Raw genomic sequence first — 18,234 nt, 5'->3', positions numbered from 1 at the left:
CTAAACAAAGAAAGGATATGGAAAAATAAACAAAAGAGAGAGAATTTCACACCTATTCACAACTAAACCTAGAGGAGACATGGAAAATATGAGCAAGAGAGCAAAAATATTTGAAAGCACAAGAGTATTCTAAACTAGTGGGGGTGAAGATATTTATTCTAACAACCTGACTTGCACTTTTATTCATCCTTCTTTTTCTTTCTTTTCACAAACTTTTTCTTCACTTTCAAACTCTTTTTCAAACTTTTCTTTAACAACAATTTCTCACTTTTCTTTTCTTTCTTTTCAATCAACCAATAACTTCCTTCACGACACCCCCACACTAGAACAAAGATAACATGAATATCTCTCTCTAAAGTAAGCTCAACAAGGGAAATCTCCTGAATATCTCTCTCTAAAGTAAGCTCAACAAGGGAAATCTCCTCTAAATTAAAGAACAAATGCTACATTCTCTCTAAAATCTCCTCTAAATTAAAGAACAAATGCTACATTCTCTCTAAGATCTCCTCTAAATTAAAGAACAAATGCTACATTCTCTCTAAGGGTGAATGGAAAATATAGAACAAATGCTACATTCTCTCTAAGGGTGAATGGAAAATATATGGCTAAGGGCTAAGGGTTAAATGATGGGGCTAAACAAGAAAAACAATACAAAGACTGAGGTTAAGTGCTTTGCACTTATTAAACAAAAATAAGGCTCAAAGGGGATAACTAGGGAAAATAATTGTAACACAGGGTAGGTTTAAAGGCTTGGGCTAACAACAATGGCCTAAATCACTTCAAAGCATGCAAATTCTAGACTTCACTATGAGAGCACTGAGACAAGCTATGACAGAACAGATATCACCGGAATCCCACATAAGCCTTCACTAGCAATGCATAACACACAGGGGGAACATTTATGTTAGAGGTTAACCCAACTACTGGCAAGAAACTGAATTATCACAAGCTCAACCTTGAATCATCCCTGACAAGCTGGGCTGCACAAGTACCACCAAAACAAACCACAAACCAGCAGGAAGTAAAGAGGTCAATGCCACAACACAAGGAAAGCACATTACCTTTAGTTGCAAATTGAGTCCTTCAAGCAAACTGCATTCAAAATTCATCAGAAATAGTACCCCCCCCCACACTTAAATTGGACATCGTCCTTGATGGACAAACAAGGCCTCACGAACTAGAAAACATAACATTTTTTTTTTATCATCAGATTTTTTATTTTATTTTTTTTTGCTTTCGTAAGGACCGCCATCACGGCTTGGGTCACGGATGGGATGTGGCCCGTGACCTAGAGGCCTCTAAACCGCTGTTCAACACTAGAAATATCCCGGAGCCATCACGGCCTGGGTCACGGCCGGGATGCGGCCCGTGACCCAGAGCCCTATTTTGCCTGTTCGGTATTGGAATTTTGCTGCCGACATCACGGCCTGGGTCACGGCCGGGAGGTGGCCCGTGACCCAGAGCCCTATTCTGCTCTGTAGCTACTGGAATCGACGCCCAGGCATCACGGTTGGGGTCACGGCCGTGAGCCTGGCCGTGATCCAGAGCTCTCTTTTCGCACTTCTGTTCTTTTCGCGCCCAAGTTCAGTTTCACCTGCAAGTTAGTCCAAAATATGTCCTAAAACTGTTCTAAGGCCTAACCTCTTCAATTCTAACCATTCCCCACTCTCTCAAAGGTAAAATAATGCAAATCTCTCACTAAAATAACCCCAGGAATTCCCCGTAAACAAAGAAAAACTCCTAACTCTACTTCGAACTAAAAATAAAAAGAAAAATGCAGTAAAATAAAGTGCAAAAAGTAAAGGATAACATGGGGTGCCTCCCATGAAGCGCTAAGTTTACTGTCGTCAGCTCGACTCAACCTCATGGATATCAGGTGGAATTGTGGATCACGCGATCCGGTGGCCTTTTGAACTTAGACAGCTCCTTCATCTATCTTTTGTAGAAACCACCAGGACCAGAGAACTTTTTCTTTTGTTTCAGCACACTTGACAGTTCAGGGGGTCTAGGATCAATAGGGGAAACATGCAATTCCCCTAACTCAATCTTTCTACTTTCAGCAGTGCACTCACCCAGCCCTTCTATCAAGTAACACTCATCAACATATGAGGGCTGGTGCTTCGCCATTTTGAATATGTCAAATTCAATCTTGTTCTCTGCCACTTCCATCACGAGTTTTCCTCTTCTCACATCAATAAGTGCACCAGCAGTAGCTAGAAAAGGTCTACCAAGTACAATAGGAACCTTGGTATCCTCCTCTATATCCATTACAACAAAATCCCCCAGTATAAAGTACTGATCAATCATGACCGGGACATCCTCTAGAACTCCCACCGGACGCTTTATGGAGCGATCCGCCATCTGTAGGGTCATGGAGGTAGGTTTTGGTGTTCCTAGGTTGAGCCTCTTACATAAAGAATATGGCATAAGACTAACACTAGTACCCAGATCACACAGAGCACCCCCAACTACAAATCCACCAATGATGCAAGGGATGGAAAAACTACCTGGATCTTTCAGCTTAGGAGGTAGTTTATGTTGAAGAACTGCACAGGTCAAGGCACCTTCGCTCAGATCCACCACCGCACTCTTCTCTGGTTTTTTCTTATTACCTAAAATATTCTTCAAAAACTTCTTGTACGATGGAATCTGAGTGATTGCTTCAACAAAAGGCATGGAGATCTCCAGCTTATCTAACATCTTATGGAACTTGCTCTCTCTATCAGACTCCTTTGATTTCCACAACCTCTGTGGATATGGTAACAGGTTGCAAGGTATAACCGAGTCATCTACCTTCTTGTTCTTCCTTTCATGCTTCTTACTTGGAGCATTCTCATCCTGCTCAAGAGCTTTCCCCTTAACACTACCTCTCTGCACCACAGGTTCCTCTTCACTATCATCAAGAACATCCTCAACCTGAATGCCCTCATCCTTCTTATCAGCTTTCTCAGGCACTGGATCATTCGAAGGAAAATGGGGGTCCTTCAAAGCTAATCCACTTCTAGTGGTGACTGCATTCACTTGGTGCCTTGGATTTTCAGTGCTTGCTGGCAGTCTACCATTCGAAGAGGAAGGTTGATTAGAAAACTGATTACCTCCTCCTTGTTGCTGAGCCTTGAGACCATCTATTTCTGCTTGTAGCTTGCCAAACAGCTGAAAATTCTCTGCTTGTAGCTTGCCAAACTGAGCCATCATAGTGTTCATGAGAAGCTGCATATCAACATCCTGAGATGGTCTAGAGGAACCTTGACCCTGAGTGGTCCCAAAATTCTGATTCCCTTGCTGGAACTGCCATTGATTGGGATTCTGATTATTCTGATTATTTCTCCACTGAGTTCCTTGGTTGCCACCTCTGTTTCCTTGATTACCTTGAAAACCTGGTGGATTGTTCCTTACTTGATTGCCTTGATTGTTCCAAGAGGGAACAAACTGATCTCTTCCTTGTTGTTGATAGGTCCCATAACCTTGCCCCTGGCCCTGTGGTCTAGAATAACCAATGAGATCAACTTGCTCCACATTAGGCTGAGGGACTTGGTTACCGAAGTCTAACAAAGGACATGTCTGAGCTACATGATTTCCACCACAAGTTGCACAACAGGCTACAAGAAGTACCTGTGGCACAGAATAGGGGTTAGGAACATAAGGATTCTGTGGAATTAGTGGAGGCTGAGTAACTGCCTGGACACTTTGAGTAGGGCCCTGTACTAACTGCTTTAGCATGTGTTGTATGGTGTCCAGCTGAGCCTGCATTGCCATCTTTTCTCCAACTTCGAACATCCCAGCTGCTTTCTCTCTCTTAGGTATATCATCCCCCTCAGTGTACCAGTAAGTATTGTTAGAGGTGATCCTCTCAATCAACTGCTCTCCAGCTGCTGGTCCCATATCAATGAAAATACCCCCAAAGGATGAGGTATCTAGGATAATCTTTGACCGGTTAGTCAACCCCTCATAGAATGATGAAATAAAGTCACCTGGGTCATCAAATTTTTCGGGCACTGCCTCCTCAACTCATTAAATCTCTTCCAAGCCTCAGGAAGATCTTCATTGCCAAACTGCTGAAAATTCAGGATCTGCTTCTTTAACTTGGCAGCCTTGGAAGGAGGGCAGTACTCCTGCATGAAAGCTTTGTGGAGCTGTTCCCAGGTAATGAAGTGGTTGGCTGGAAAGGAATTTAACCAACTCTGTGCTTGATCTCTCAGGGAAAAAGGAAACAGTCTCAGCTTGATGGCTTCACTAGGAACACCATTCATCTTGATGGTCTGGCAGATTCGGTCAAAATTCACAATATGAGTTTTTGGGTCCTCAACCCGAGATCCTCCAAACTGATTATTCTGGACCATCTGAATGAGTTGAGTCTTCAACTCAAAATTATTTGCTTCAATTCCTGGGTACACAATGCAATCTTCTTCAGTGAACTCAGGAGCTAAATGTGCTGCCATGAGGTTTGCTTGTGGGACCTGCTGGGCGAACTACTGGACCAGGTTGGGATTCATCTGATAGAGAAGATTTTGCATCCCAACCCCATAGCCTGGCTGTTCGTATACAGGCTGCTGCTGCATGAAAGGAGCTCCGAATCCTCCCCCAACATAGACATTCGGGTTTGGATTGGCCCTATAATTCAGTGCCTGATTATGAACATTTGGTACTGGAGGATCAGCACGAACTCCAGGGTTGTCCCCTGTTTCCTTTCTCTGCCGCTGGTGCTGCTGTGTGTTGACACCAGTATGGGCTGGTGCCAGTGTTGCTACTGTCTCCGGTTTCCATGTCTACTTCGAAGTCCTAGAACTCTCGAAGCCAATCATGTAACACTTCCTTTCCCTCCTTAACTTCCTCTCAAGATTTAGATCGTAGGGACGAAGGTTCGTGCTCCCTTTCGATCTAGTGTGCATAAAAGAGGGTAGCCTGCTGTCTAACACAACCACAGACACTCTTGGAAGGAACTAGTTATGGGTTAGTGCAAATAAATTTTTTTTTCAAATAAAGAATAAAATAAAATAAAACTTGATCACCTAAAATTCACTAACTCTAATGCTAGTAAGAAATTAATCACACAATCAAAACCAGATAAACCAATCCCGGGCAACGGCGCCAAAATGTGATGAGCACAAATGATGAGTGTAAAAAGGGTGTAATGTCGTTCCGCTGAGGATTGGTGTTATGGCACGAAACTGTGTGAATTACCAGGCACTAGAGTACATGAATTTATAGAATCCAAGTAACAAAGACTGAATGATGTAGAATAAAAGAAAACAATTGATTAAGATGAAAACTATATGATAAAGGTATGGGCCAGATAAGGGGGATTGTAACCTTGATGTTCTAACAAACTCGGCATTAGGGAAGGAATAATTAACCAAGGGATTTATGGGAAATGCACAAAAGAATTCAACTCAGTTACTTTCGTAATCAATAAGATAATTAGGCTAAGATTGCCCCACTGTCGTGATGCATCAATCATAACCTTAAGCACCTAAGCATTGTAAGCCCCCAAAATTACCTCTACTTTCATAGTAGGAAAATTAAGTTGAAATTGGTAAGACTCGAGGTCTTCATCCAACTGTCGTTGTAATGAATCCCTCTCCTAGACTAGCAATTAATTGTGGCCACAAACCAATAACTAGTGCAAAGAAATCCCCAAATCAACATGAACCCTAGGTAAAAGATTCAATCCTTTTATGCAATTAATCATAAATCGAACATCAAGATTAACAATGGACCCCTAATCCAAACCCATAAACGAACTACTCCCGCATGATGGGAGTAAACAAAGCAAAGCAATAAATAACCATAAACATTGCAAGAAAGTAATAAAGGAATAAGATATCTTAACTGATAAAGAACAAATCCAATCTTCAATCCAAGATTCTAAGCTTGAAATAAAATAATCTAATGTAAAACTAGTCTAAACTATGCTGGGGAAATATAAACTAAGCTAGGGTTTAGAACTCTGTAAGGGGAACTGCCTCAATTGTAGAGAATAGGTAGATATATAGGAGGTAGATGGGCCTTGGCCCATTAGGCAACTTCCAATTCTTTTCCAATTTGTATTCTTCCTTGTAATTCCCTTTTCTTCCAGAACTTGTCCAAAATGTTCCAATATTCTTCCTTTGTTGTTCCTTGTAGATAATTCAGCACTTGGACAGTATAACACACAAACAATTCCCAATTTCGCTAGGATACAGAAAATAACCTTCAAAACAACTAGAATAAGGGGTGAATAATTGTACAAAATAGCAGACATCACCAGGAATGATCATTTGTAGAATGCTTAAAGTCTTGCGTTTTTTCTCTTCCCTTGATCTCTTACTCCCGGATAGTCCCGAAACTTCATTACTTTCGTTACCACAACTAGATCCTACATCATCTTCTACCTTGGAGCACATATGTGGTTTAGTAGTCGTTGCAGTGTGCATGAATGACAGAACATCATGGCCACCATCTAATATAAAAATAATAAAAAACAATCAACAAAAAGAAAAAAAAATAGAAACGGCGATACCGACCTGGTTTCGACGTCGACGATGAACCTCCACCCCGTTTGCTCGGCCGCGACCCTCCTCGCTCCGCCATTAATGACCTAAGCACACTGCCTTCTAGGATGAACTCAACGCCGCCGAGTACTGCTCTTCAATTGCCAACGTCGACGAGAAGCCGGCTACAAGGAGAGAATGAATAGAGACTACCGCCGAGAATTGAGGTTCAAACCGCCGACGATGCCGACAACCGGGGTTGCGAGGAGAGTAGGAAAAGTGAAGGTCGAAAACTGGAAAAGGAAGTAGAATCTTCAGTTGCGTATTTTACCCAAAAGACATCCATAAAACAAGCCTACCATAATTAAAACACACGCTACAATAGACAAAAATACCCCCATCCTCTTAATCCAACTCCTTACGCGTCTATTTTAAACAAAACATAATCTAAAATTACAATTAACCTACACCATTAATTTTTAAAAATCAATGCACAAGATTTATCCTCATAGTCCTTCATAATGTGTGTGTCCTCATTGGAATACATTTCTATATATATATATATATATATATATATATATATATAACACTAACAATAATAACAACCATAATGGTGACCGTTACAACGGTTACATAATAATTGCCACAATAAGTATGATTTATAACAGAGGGAAGGTATATAAATTCACTCATTTTACACCTTATAGCTCCCGTGTTTCTATACTCAATTGCCGCCATTGTAGTAACAACTACTCATGAATTCATACATTAACTAGTGTTTTACCTGTGCGATGCACGAATTTTTTTTATTATTATGAATTTAAATAAAACAATTTTAAAATGAAAATATATTAAAATGTACAATATAATAATATAATTGAATTTTCATATATTTGGTCAAACTATTACCATAACATACAAAATTAAAATTAAAATTTTGCATGATTAATATAATCTCTAACCATGTACATATTTAGATAAATTTATAGAAAAAAAGTTACATAACTAAATCGAATTATTCTAATCGTATTTCATATATATTATAATTCTAACAATATGAATAATAACTAAGAAAGTTATACTTAGAAATTAAAAAATGTAAATTTTAAATTTTATATATGTGATTTTAAACTGATCAGACGCATTTACTTATATGATTGTGTAATACAATGTATATACAAATAATATTTATTAATACAATGTTCATTTTTATGTTAGTTTTTCATTAGCTATATTATTAATGTAAATTAATTAGTTTTGGGCTCATAATATTTAAATAATAACTATTATTTTAGATTTGTAAATTTTTATAATTTATGGTATTTTATAAAATTTGTTTATAGCATTTGTACTACAAAACTTTTATTTAATGCAATAATACTTATATTTGTCATGAGTAGAATGCTAAAATCATAATAATGATATATTTCACCTTTCCCATTTTTAAACATTGAAAACCAACCTCATTTATGTAGGGAGAAATTTATATGTAATAGTAATAATATCGTAGTTATTTTTAAAAGTTAGATGAAGTAAACAAATTGACATGCAACAATTTTTTTAGGAAACTTTTGACATGCAACAATGATTCAATATGTGTATATGTATTATAGTTATTATTTTCTCTTTTTAGCAATAAATAAATAAATGAATATATATATATATATATATATATATATATATATATATATATATATGAAGAAAAAAATATACCAAATAGCAATGAGATTGTACTTATATATTTTATTTTTTACTTTGTAACAAAGTTTCCCAATATGTGAATTTCGGGAAAACCCGGGTTCGATTCCCACAAGTGATGATTCCCCTATGCCAGCTCTTGTGCCTCCCGGAGCAAACACGGGTGGACCCAGACCGTTAAACGAGCGGAGAAAAACCCAGTGGATTTGCTCAAAAAGAAAAAAAGTTTCCCAATATGTGCATGGAAAGATTAAAAAATTATTTCAGTTAAAGTAATGTGTGTGTGTCTGTGTCTGTCTATATATATATATATATACATATATATATATATATATATATATATATATATATATATATTCGAATCACATTGTTATTTTAATTTTAACAATTTTTAATTATAATTCAAAAAATAAGACAAATGAAATTAAAAATATTTATAATACAAAAATAATAAATTGAATAGAAGATTTCAACTTTATCTTATTAGAATAAACTAAACTTGACATATTTATGCCAAACACTTTGTGCTCAGATGACATGTAGTGATTCTCTTATATGGACGGTCATGAGATCGAACTTTAGTGGATGCAAAAAACACTTAACATATCTATTTTGATTTAGAATTTTTTTATTTTAATAGAATATATAGTTTTCTCTTTTATAAGTTACCATATTATTATTTAATGACTTTAAAAAGGATAGAGATCTATATATATATATATATATATATATATATATATATATATATAGCAATATAATGATGGAAAATAGAATTACAAATAACAATGAGATTGGATTTGATTTATTTTTATTTTAGTTTGCATCAACGTTTACTTTTATGCACATGAAAAGTTTGAAAAAGAATTATTTCAATTGTCGTACATAATTTAACAATAGAATTAAAAAAAGATAATAACTAAACTTGAACAAAATGAAATTATTTTAATTTAATTATTTTTTGAATTGAAATTCAAAACAAATAAAAATTTTTAAAACATCTATAATATTAAAAAAATTATATATAATTAAATTCGAATATATATATATATATATATATATTCGAATCAAATTATTATTTTAATTTTAACAATTTTTAATTAAAATTCAAAAAATAAAACAAATGAAATAAAAAAAATCTATAATACAAAATTAATAAATCTAATAGAAGATTTCAACTTTATCTTATTAGAATAAACTAAACTTGACATATCTATGCCAAACACCTTATGCTCAGATGGCATGTAGTAATTATTGTAACATTTTCAATTAAAATGGGGCAAGTAATGGCCTTTAATGGCTATTAAAGTGGTGCCATGTAACGGAAACTGTTACAAAGCCTATCGATGGTTCTATGGGCTATATAACACACTGGTCCCCCACTGCTCAGGTTACACTCTCTGATTCATACACCATCTATACTAAGACATGAGAATAAGTGCGAGACACTTTGCAGAAATCACATTCAACAGCATCAACCAAGGCAATCCTAAGGACAACTATGGCTGGAGGTTAGTCTCATTTATGCTATATTCTAACATTTGGTATCAGAGCTTGTTAATCTCTGCCTAGTTGTAGATATTGCATTTTATATATTTTCCAGAATATGATATGAATGCAATATTTTTCTCGTGAAACTATATGCTAATATAGATGGTGTATGAATTGTGATAATTTGTATGCAATAGTTTTACATTTGGAAATTATATACAAACTTTCGCATATATTTGTATATATATTGTATTTTTGTATAAAAAAAATCTCGTTGGAGGTTCTGGCCGGTGACCGTGGAGGGTCGTCGGGGTCCCTTCCAGCGAAATCGCCGCTGTAACACCCCCAAAAACGGCCTATTTTTTTTCCTCATTTTCACCAATTAATTAAGTAATTCTTAAAACAAAACTTAGAATGCGGAAGCTTTTCACAATCTTATTGAGGGCATTGCCGCCACACTTAGGCAATTAACCAACCTAAATGCTAAGGCTAAACCACAAAACGTAACTCATACATTCTCAACTATAAGTCTTAAACAATGAGATCTTAAAACAGGTCCTGAATACAAAAGTTTAATCACTAAATTCCCAAAGCCAACTGCAACTCTTCTTAGTGCACTTGTCACTGCATCTTTCATCAACTATTTCCTGTTACTCAAATAAGCAACAGCAAAACCATAACAAAGAGAAAGGGGTTAGCAAACATGCTAAGTAAGGGACTGCCTGCCCCTATAAAAATAATTTTAATAATGTTAATAATTTCATAAGGGAAAAATACTTTACCAATTTCTCAACTTGGGCTGCAATACCATATTAAAAATATTTCAATTTTGTAAGTATAAGGTAAAGTAATCATATAGAACTTTTCACAATATCATCATTTATAAAATTTTCTTATAAACTTTATATTTGTGCCACACTTGCACACCACCAAAATACATACCACAAAATACATATGGAAGCGCATCAATCACACATAAATGGGACAGGGTCCTTTATTCTTAGGCCCTAGTGACCGGTGCTTCCCACACATCCGAACACTCGACACATTTCCCATTTCTAATGGAAACCGGACTCTAACCTTAAGTGTGCACACCCCCGAATGAGGATTCCAAGCCTCAACGGGAAGTTACCAGCCCTAGTAGCCAGGATAAGGTTTCTACTGACTACTCCTGAAATTAGGGTACACAGACCCATCTCAACAGAACACACCATAGTGTCCTAGTACCCGAGGATTGTTCCTTACGGGCACTCCTCAACATTTAAATTCCAACCACATATTTACAATTTCACAAATTTCACATAGCTTCCATAACTTGAGAATAATTATGATTGAAAATATTTCTTTTGCTCATAAATAAATTGGCAACGCAATAGTTTTGTAAATCCTCAATTCTCAATTTTACAAAAATGGCATTTTTGAAAAGATCATTTAATCGCATTTGATCCAAAAATCAATCTATCAAAAATCTCACACTTGCGTTCAAATATTGAGTATACCTCAAAAAAAAAAAAATTTCTAACATAGCTTCATAAAATTCATTAGGCTCAAATAAATCTTTGGCTCAAAATAAAGTAATAATTTTGTAAATCAATATTTTGATCAAAACCATACTTGTACTCAAACACAAGAAATCTCATCTTACACTTAACTATATGCATACTCATACCATACGTTCACCAAAATATTTATATTCTTATGCTTACTATTATTATGATTAATATCACCAAATCATACGTATAACCACAAATCCAATACTTAACAATTTAAAAATCAAATTTCCATCTTTACTACATACCACAAAATTTGTTAATTCATAACAAACATTTGTTTTAACATTATAGTATTAATACATATACATACGGCTAATAATATATAAACATATACATGCCCATATATATATGCAAATAAATACATATATTCGTATAAAATGCTACATGTACATAAATAAAATATACGGTGCATAAAAATATTTATATAATTATATTTTTGCAATAAATACCACATATATAAATAAATAATACGGTACAATAGCCATATACATATACTTTTTTTTTAAATAACATACATACATACATATATATTTACTGCCCATGCGATATAGTATATATAAATACATTTATTTATACAGTCCTAATAATATAATTAACTAGGTACATACGTATATACGTATATACGAAGATTATACATACCATACTTAACAAATAATTTTTCTTATATTTATATATACACATACGTACATTATAATAATAAAAGAAATATTGATTGATTGATTGATTTATTTTTTGTTGTTTTATTTTGAAATAGGCTCATATGTACATATATTCTATTATATATAAAATATGATAATATTTATACCTTAAAAGATACATCATACGTACGTAAATATTTATAACTAAAATTTTGCAAAAGCAATACATCTCGTACGTACATAACTTACATACACTTAACATTGATATACATTTTTATATTAAAAATTTCCTTACGTACGTATTTTCAAACATTTTCATAAAATAGAATTTTGTAAAAAGATATATATATCATACGTACGTAGCTTACATACACTAATATTTATATATATGTTTTTATATTAAAATTTCCATACGTGCATAGTTTCAAGCATTTTCATAAAATAAAATTTTAGTAATTGAATCATACATCTCTATAACCAATTCAATTCCTTAGAACAAATTTCATATATCATACCACCCATGTATTGATATCAAAAATAGGGATTTTCACATATTCAATCATCAAGCCATACTTTATCCTTTCACTACGATATATATACAAAAATCATTTTAATTTAAGGGCAAGCAAGAGAGAAATCAACCCACTTACTTGAATGGCTTTAATTCTTCTAATATTTCTCTTAAACCTTCAAAGGTTCAATGTCTCCTCCTTTACCATCATCATCAACACAAAATATAAACCAACAAAACAACACCCATTTAACATATAATCAAATAAAATTCCACATCTATTTTACCCATAAAAAGAACAAAATAACTTACTAGCCAAGAAGGATGGTTCCAACTCTTTGAAGAGACTTTGAGAGAGAATAATTTTTTTATATATATAAATATATTGAATGCCGAAATGAAGAAGAAGAAGCAAAAGGAAAAATTTTTTCTTGTTTGGAGGAATGATCGGTCAAGGAGAGTGGGGAATGAAGAAGGAGATTAAATCATCACCTTATCTACCAATTGGAGTTATGAGAATAAATTGGTCATAAAATATAGACTTTGTAACCTCCAATTAGAAATAGTAACCTCCAATTTAAAATATTAGATGTTAATGAGATAATAATCCATGATCTTCTAGATAAATCTAATATACATATACACATATAATATATATGTATACGGCTGGATAATACTAATATAAACATATATATTATAGTATAATTATGAATACATGGTCCATATAATATTATATATATAATGTATAGATAAATTGGAGTATATAAATCTTTATGTGTTCATACGTACCATACAATATATATATATACTATTTCATACGTACCATATATACATATAACAAAAATAATTAATGTATATATATATACTGTATTATACGTATATACTCATATATATATATATAAATATTATTTGTATATATCTCATATACTTCAAAAAAATATTGTATGATACAAGGATTTATTGGTCCAAAAGAAATGACTCATGGCTCAAATGAATATAGGAGTAGGGTTCAATGAATATGGTTGAAGGACTAAATGAATATTGAGGAATAACAGGAGTAACTTGGAAATTCAAATAAGTAGAATTGGGAGCAGAAATTTTCTGGTGTCACAGCCGCCCCAGAAAAAAACTTGGGCACTTTAATTGCAGTTTTTGGGCCTCGGTTGGTCGGAGTTGCGCCTTCATCTCTGGTGCAATGGAGAGTGACGGTGACGCTGGTTTCCGGCGGTTGTCGATTGCTGTTATTTCCGGCAATGACGAAGTTGGCGGACGGTGCGAGGCGACGAGGCGAGAAGGTGGTCGCGGGGCTAGGCTTCCTGGTCTGGGATCGTCGCTCTCCCTCTCTCTCTTTCTCTTCGGAGCCGACACTGTCCTAGTGGTCGCCGGTTGACGGTGCGGCTGGAGACGGCGGAGGGGTGGCGGTGTTGGGTCGAGGGTGAGGATGGCGAGTGGCGACATCGGCTTTGACTGGTGTTTCCTGTTCGATTTGGCGATATCTCCCCCTTCCGATTCGATGATCTTCTTCTCTCATTTGGCTTCAATCTACTGCGTGCTAGGTTTTGTTTTTTTTTTTTTTTGTTGTTTGATCTCTAAGCTGATTAAGGGTGTTGGGTCGGGTCCAGTTTTGGGCTTGGCCTATTATAAAAAAATGGTTTTGGGCCTGTTTTTGTTTTATAATTGTATATATATTAATTGGGCCTTTAATCTATTGTTTTTGAATCCTGATTTATTATATGTTCAATATATATTTGTTCTATTATTTTGGGCCTACTATTTGCATTGTTAATATAATTTTTATTCAAATTGCAATTTGGTAAAGTTTGAAAATTATATAGTTTTTTAAAGAAATTTTCATTGAAATTTGAATTTGAATTTAAATTTTATTGTTTAATATGTCATATTTGTTAAATTTCTATAATGTTTTATGCAATTTGTTGTTTAATATGATATCTATATTTTTGTAATATGCGTTTTATGTCCAATTAGCATAATATTTAGTTTTTTAATTATGCAATTTATATTATCCATTAGAAAAGCATATTTAGGAATTAGTGAAATTCCTTAGGATATTGAACTTTAGCATATTACATAGTACATACGGTTTAGTACAACTACGGTAGTGCCTGAAGGTTAGTACATTAAGTTCAAAAGTTCACCTATCCTTAAAGCCTTTTCCAAACAGTGAACATCAAAGTTTTGAATAACACCTTCAGAACAATTATGCTATAATGTGAAATTGCATGATCTAGGGAAAGTTTCTTGGGAAGAAAACTTGAAAATAGCCAATGTGCTGCAAGTTCCCTTGAAATCATACTCTGTCTAAGGAGTTGGTTTTTAATGGGACTTAGCTCAACCAACTTTCCTGGGAGTATACTTGGGAATTGCATATCATGTTAATTGCATAATTTGTTTTGCCTTTTTCAAAATCTATGCCGATGCGATAGTACAATTTTAGTTGATTAAGGAGTAGCCATAGCATCCTTAATTTAATTAATATTATGCATCAAGTTTTTCCGAAATCGCATAAAGTTTAGGCATAAATTGTGAATAATTATACTTAATATAATGAAATTTAGCCCACAGGCAATTTTGTTATATTTGTATGTTTGATCAGGTTAAAATACCAAACTATGATCATAACTTAGCCCACAGGCAATTATGTATCGGCATATAGTTTTTGGTATTTTTTTAACATTGAGAATAGAAATTCAACCTTGTACCTATCTCATTTCTATTCTAATTTTCCAAGGTCCCTTTTGCGTAAAAATTTAGCCCATAGGCAATTTTTATGGCATTTAGATCTAGGACATGCATCATTTACATTGGTAATGTATGCAATTCAGTTCTATCTATGCCTCAAAATTCTAATCCAAACCTTTACCTTTACAACATCTCAATCCGTTACTCACACAGATTTGAACATCGAAGTTCCAGAACTTAGGGGCGACAACTATAAGATGTGGAAAGAAACCATTCTTCTTAATTTAGGGTGGAAAGACTTGGACTACGCTATTCACAATGAGAAACCGCCTGTCCCCACTACAGAAAGTACCCAAGATGAGGTTGCGCTATATGAGCGATGGGATAGATCTAATCGGCTTAGCACAATGTACATCTAGGCGCAAATATCTAATGAGATTCGGGGTTCCATTAGTGAGAAACATAAAGATGTCCGAGCATTGCTCAAGGCTATTGACGACTAGTTCGTCACTTCATAAAAGGCTTTAGCAAGCACCCTCATCATGAGATTATCCTCTCTTCGTCTCACCTTCGTCAAAGGTGTGCGTGAGCACATCATGGAATTGCATGACATTGTGACTCAACTTAAGACTCTTGGGGTAGATATGTCAGATGACTTTCTTGTGTACTATGCTTTGTACACCCTGCCATCATCGTACAAACCTTTTAAAATATCTTACAACACACATAAGGAAAAATGGTCTATAAATGATTTAATGACCATGTGTGTTCAAGAAAAAGGTAGATTGGTGATGGAAATGGGTGAAAGTGCCATGCTGGCTACAGCATGTGAGAAGTCTAAATCTAGCAAATCTCGAGTTTCCACTTCTATGGCTAAGGGGAAAGGAACATTTCACCTCAAGCTGAAGGTGCATAAGTGTTTCTTCTGTAAAAAGAAGGGACACATGAAGAAAGATTGCACCAAGTATAAGAAGTGGGTCAAGAAGAAAGGTAATCTATCATCATTCGTTTGTTATGAATCTAATGCTGAAGATAATGCTAATACTTGGTGGATTGGTTCTGGTTTAACAATCCACATTGCAAACTCTTTACAGGGAAATGAACGGACCATCTTATTAGGAAACAAGATGGGGTCGCAAGTGGAAGTTATTGGAACATGCAAATTGATTTTAAGTAGTGGTTTTGTTTTGGTTTTGAATAAAACGTTTTATGTACCAAGTTTCTCCCGAAACTTGATTTCAATTTCAAGACTTGTGCCGTTGGGTTTCTCCTTTAATTTTCAAGACAAGCGTTTCGATATTTTTAATAAATCAACTTGTGTTGGATACGGTACAATGTCTGATGGTCTTTATCGTTTGCATTTTACAAGACAATACCACTTATAGTTCATTGCATGTTCATTCCGGTTCCAAAAGATCAAGTATTAGTGAGAACTCCTCTATGTTATGGCATCAGAGATTAGGTCATATCTCCATTGAAGGTATAAAGAGATTGGTAAATGATGGGGTACTTAGTACTCTAGATTATACTGATTTCAAAACTTGTATAGACTACATTAAGGGAAAGCAGATGAACAAGTCTAAGATAGGTGCCAAAATGAGTTCGAGCATATTGGAAATCATACACATTGACATTTGCTGTCTAGATATGGATATGCCAGGTCAGAAGTATTTCATCACTTTCATTGATGATTACTCTCGATTTACTTATGTGTATTTGATTCATAATAAAAACGAAGCATTGGATGCCTTCAAGTCTTTTAAGGCTGAAGTTGAGAACCAATGTGCGAAACAAATACATATAGTAAGATCAGACAGGGGTGGTGAATACTATGGTAGGTACACTGAAAGTGGACACGCACCTGGTCCATTTGCTAAGTTTCTTCAAGAACATGGGATTGTTGCCCAATATACCTTGCTTGGTTCTTCGGAACAAAATGGTGTTGCTGAAAGAAGAAACCAAACGCTCATTGACATGGTGCGGAGTATGCTTAGCAACTCCAAACTTCCTAAGTTCTTGTGGGCCGAAGCACTTAAGACGGCAACGTATATAGTAAACCATGTTCCAACCAAGGCTGTCCCAAAGACACCATTTGAGTTATTTAAAGGTTGGAAACCGGGTTTGCAACATATGCATGTTTGGGGATGCCCGTCTGAGGTAAGGGTATATAACCCACAAGAAAAGATGTTGGACCCAAGGACAATTAGTGGTTTCTTATTGGATACGCACAGTCCTCCAAAGGGTATAGACTTTATTGTCCATCTCATTCAACTAGGATCGTGGAATCAAGAAATGCTAAGTTTCTTGAAAATGACATAATTAGTGGGAGAGATAGATTCAATGATTTGATTTCTAATCATGATCATATTGAATCATGTCCTTCTACATCATCATATAGGTTAATAATAGATTCAAGCACCCCTCAAGATCATACGGGTATTGAACAACCTATTGAAGAAATTCCACGAGATGCTGATATTATCTCAACCGATAAACCAATTCAGGAAATTCCTAAAGCGGTAGTTGAACCGCTAACTTCTCAAGGAGATGGTAGTTCAACTGTGAGACAATCTGTTAGAGATAAAAGATCAGCAATTCCTAGTGATTACCTAGTGTATCTGCAAGAGTATGATGTTGGAGCTGAAAATGATCTAGAAACGTTTTCACAAGCCATAAACTGTAAAGAGTCAGATTTATGGTATGAAGCCATGAAAGAAGAAATAATTCCATGCGGAGCAATGAGGTTTGGGACCTTGTTGAGTTACCTAATGGGTCTAAGGTCATTGGTTGTAAATGAGTCTATAAGACTAAAAATGACTCATTAGGTAACATTGAGCGATACAAGGCTAGGCTCGTTACTAAAGGATTCAATCAAAAAGAAGGAATCGATTACACGGAGACCTTTTCTCTTGTATCAAAGAAAGATTCACTTCGCATAATCTTGGCTTTGGTTGCACATTTCAATCTTGAATTGCGACAAATGGATGTGAAAACGACATTCCTTAATGGTGATCTAGAAGAGGTGGTTTATATGAAACAACCTAAAGGATTCTCTTCTAGTGAAGTCAATCATTTGGTTTGCAAGCTCAAAAAGACCATTTATGGTTTAAAACAAGCCTCTCGCCAATGGTATATCAAGTTTGACGGAGTCATTTAATCATATGGTTTTGTTGAAA

At 35.0% G+C, this 18,234-nt stretch overlaps 1 protein-coding gene and 1 long non-coding RNA gene across 2 annotated transcripts; both read right to left on the bottom strand.

The window, feature by feature from the left end:
- Window positions 1–1,932: 1,932 nt before the first annotated feature.
- LOC116029620 lies at window positions 1,933–3,882 on the bottom strand. The gene has a single exon (XM_031271668.1). It carries the CDS (start codon window positions 3,880–3,882, stop codon window positions 1,933–1,935), a length of 1,950 nt encoding a protein of 649 aa, XP_031127528.1.
- Window positions 3,883–10,065: 6,183 nt separating this feature from the next.
- LOC116028505 lies at window positions 10,066–12,575 on the bottom strand. The gene is made up of 2 exons (XR_004100161.1): window positions 12,498–12,575; window positions 10,066–10,303 (listed from the first exon to the last, which is right to left on the bottom strand). It is a non-coding gene; the product is annotated as an uncharacterized LOC116028505 (long non-coding RNA).
- Between the last annotated feature and the right edge of the window lie 5,659 nt (window positions 12,576–18,234).

Source organism: Ipomoea triloba, chromosome 9, assembly GCF_003576645.1.
Source record: "Ipomoea triloba cultivar NCNSP0323 chromosome 9, ASM357664v1".
In the NCBI taxonomy this organism is placed as follows: Eukaryota; Viridiplantae; Streptophyta; class Magnoliopsida; order Solanales; family Convolvulaceae; genus Ipomoea; species Ipomoea triloba.
This window is presented reverse-complemented; position numbering and strand designations above follow the sequence as displayed.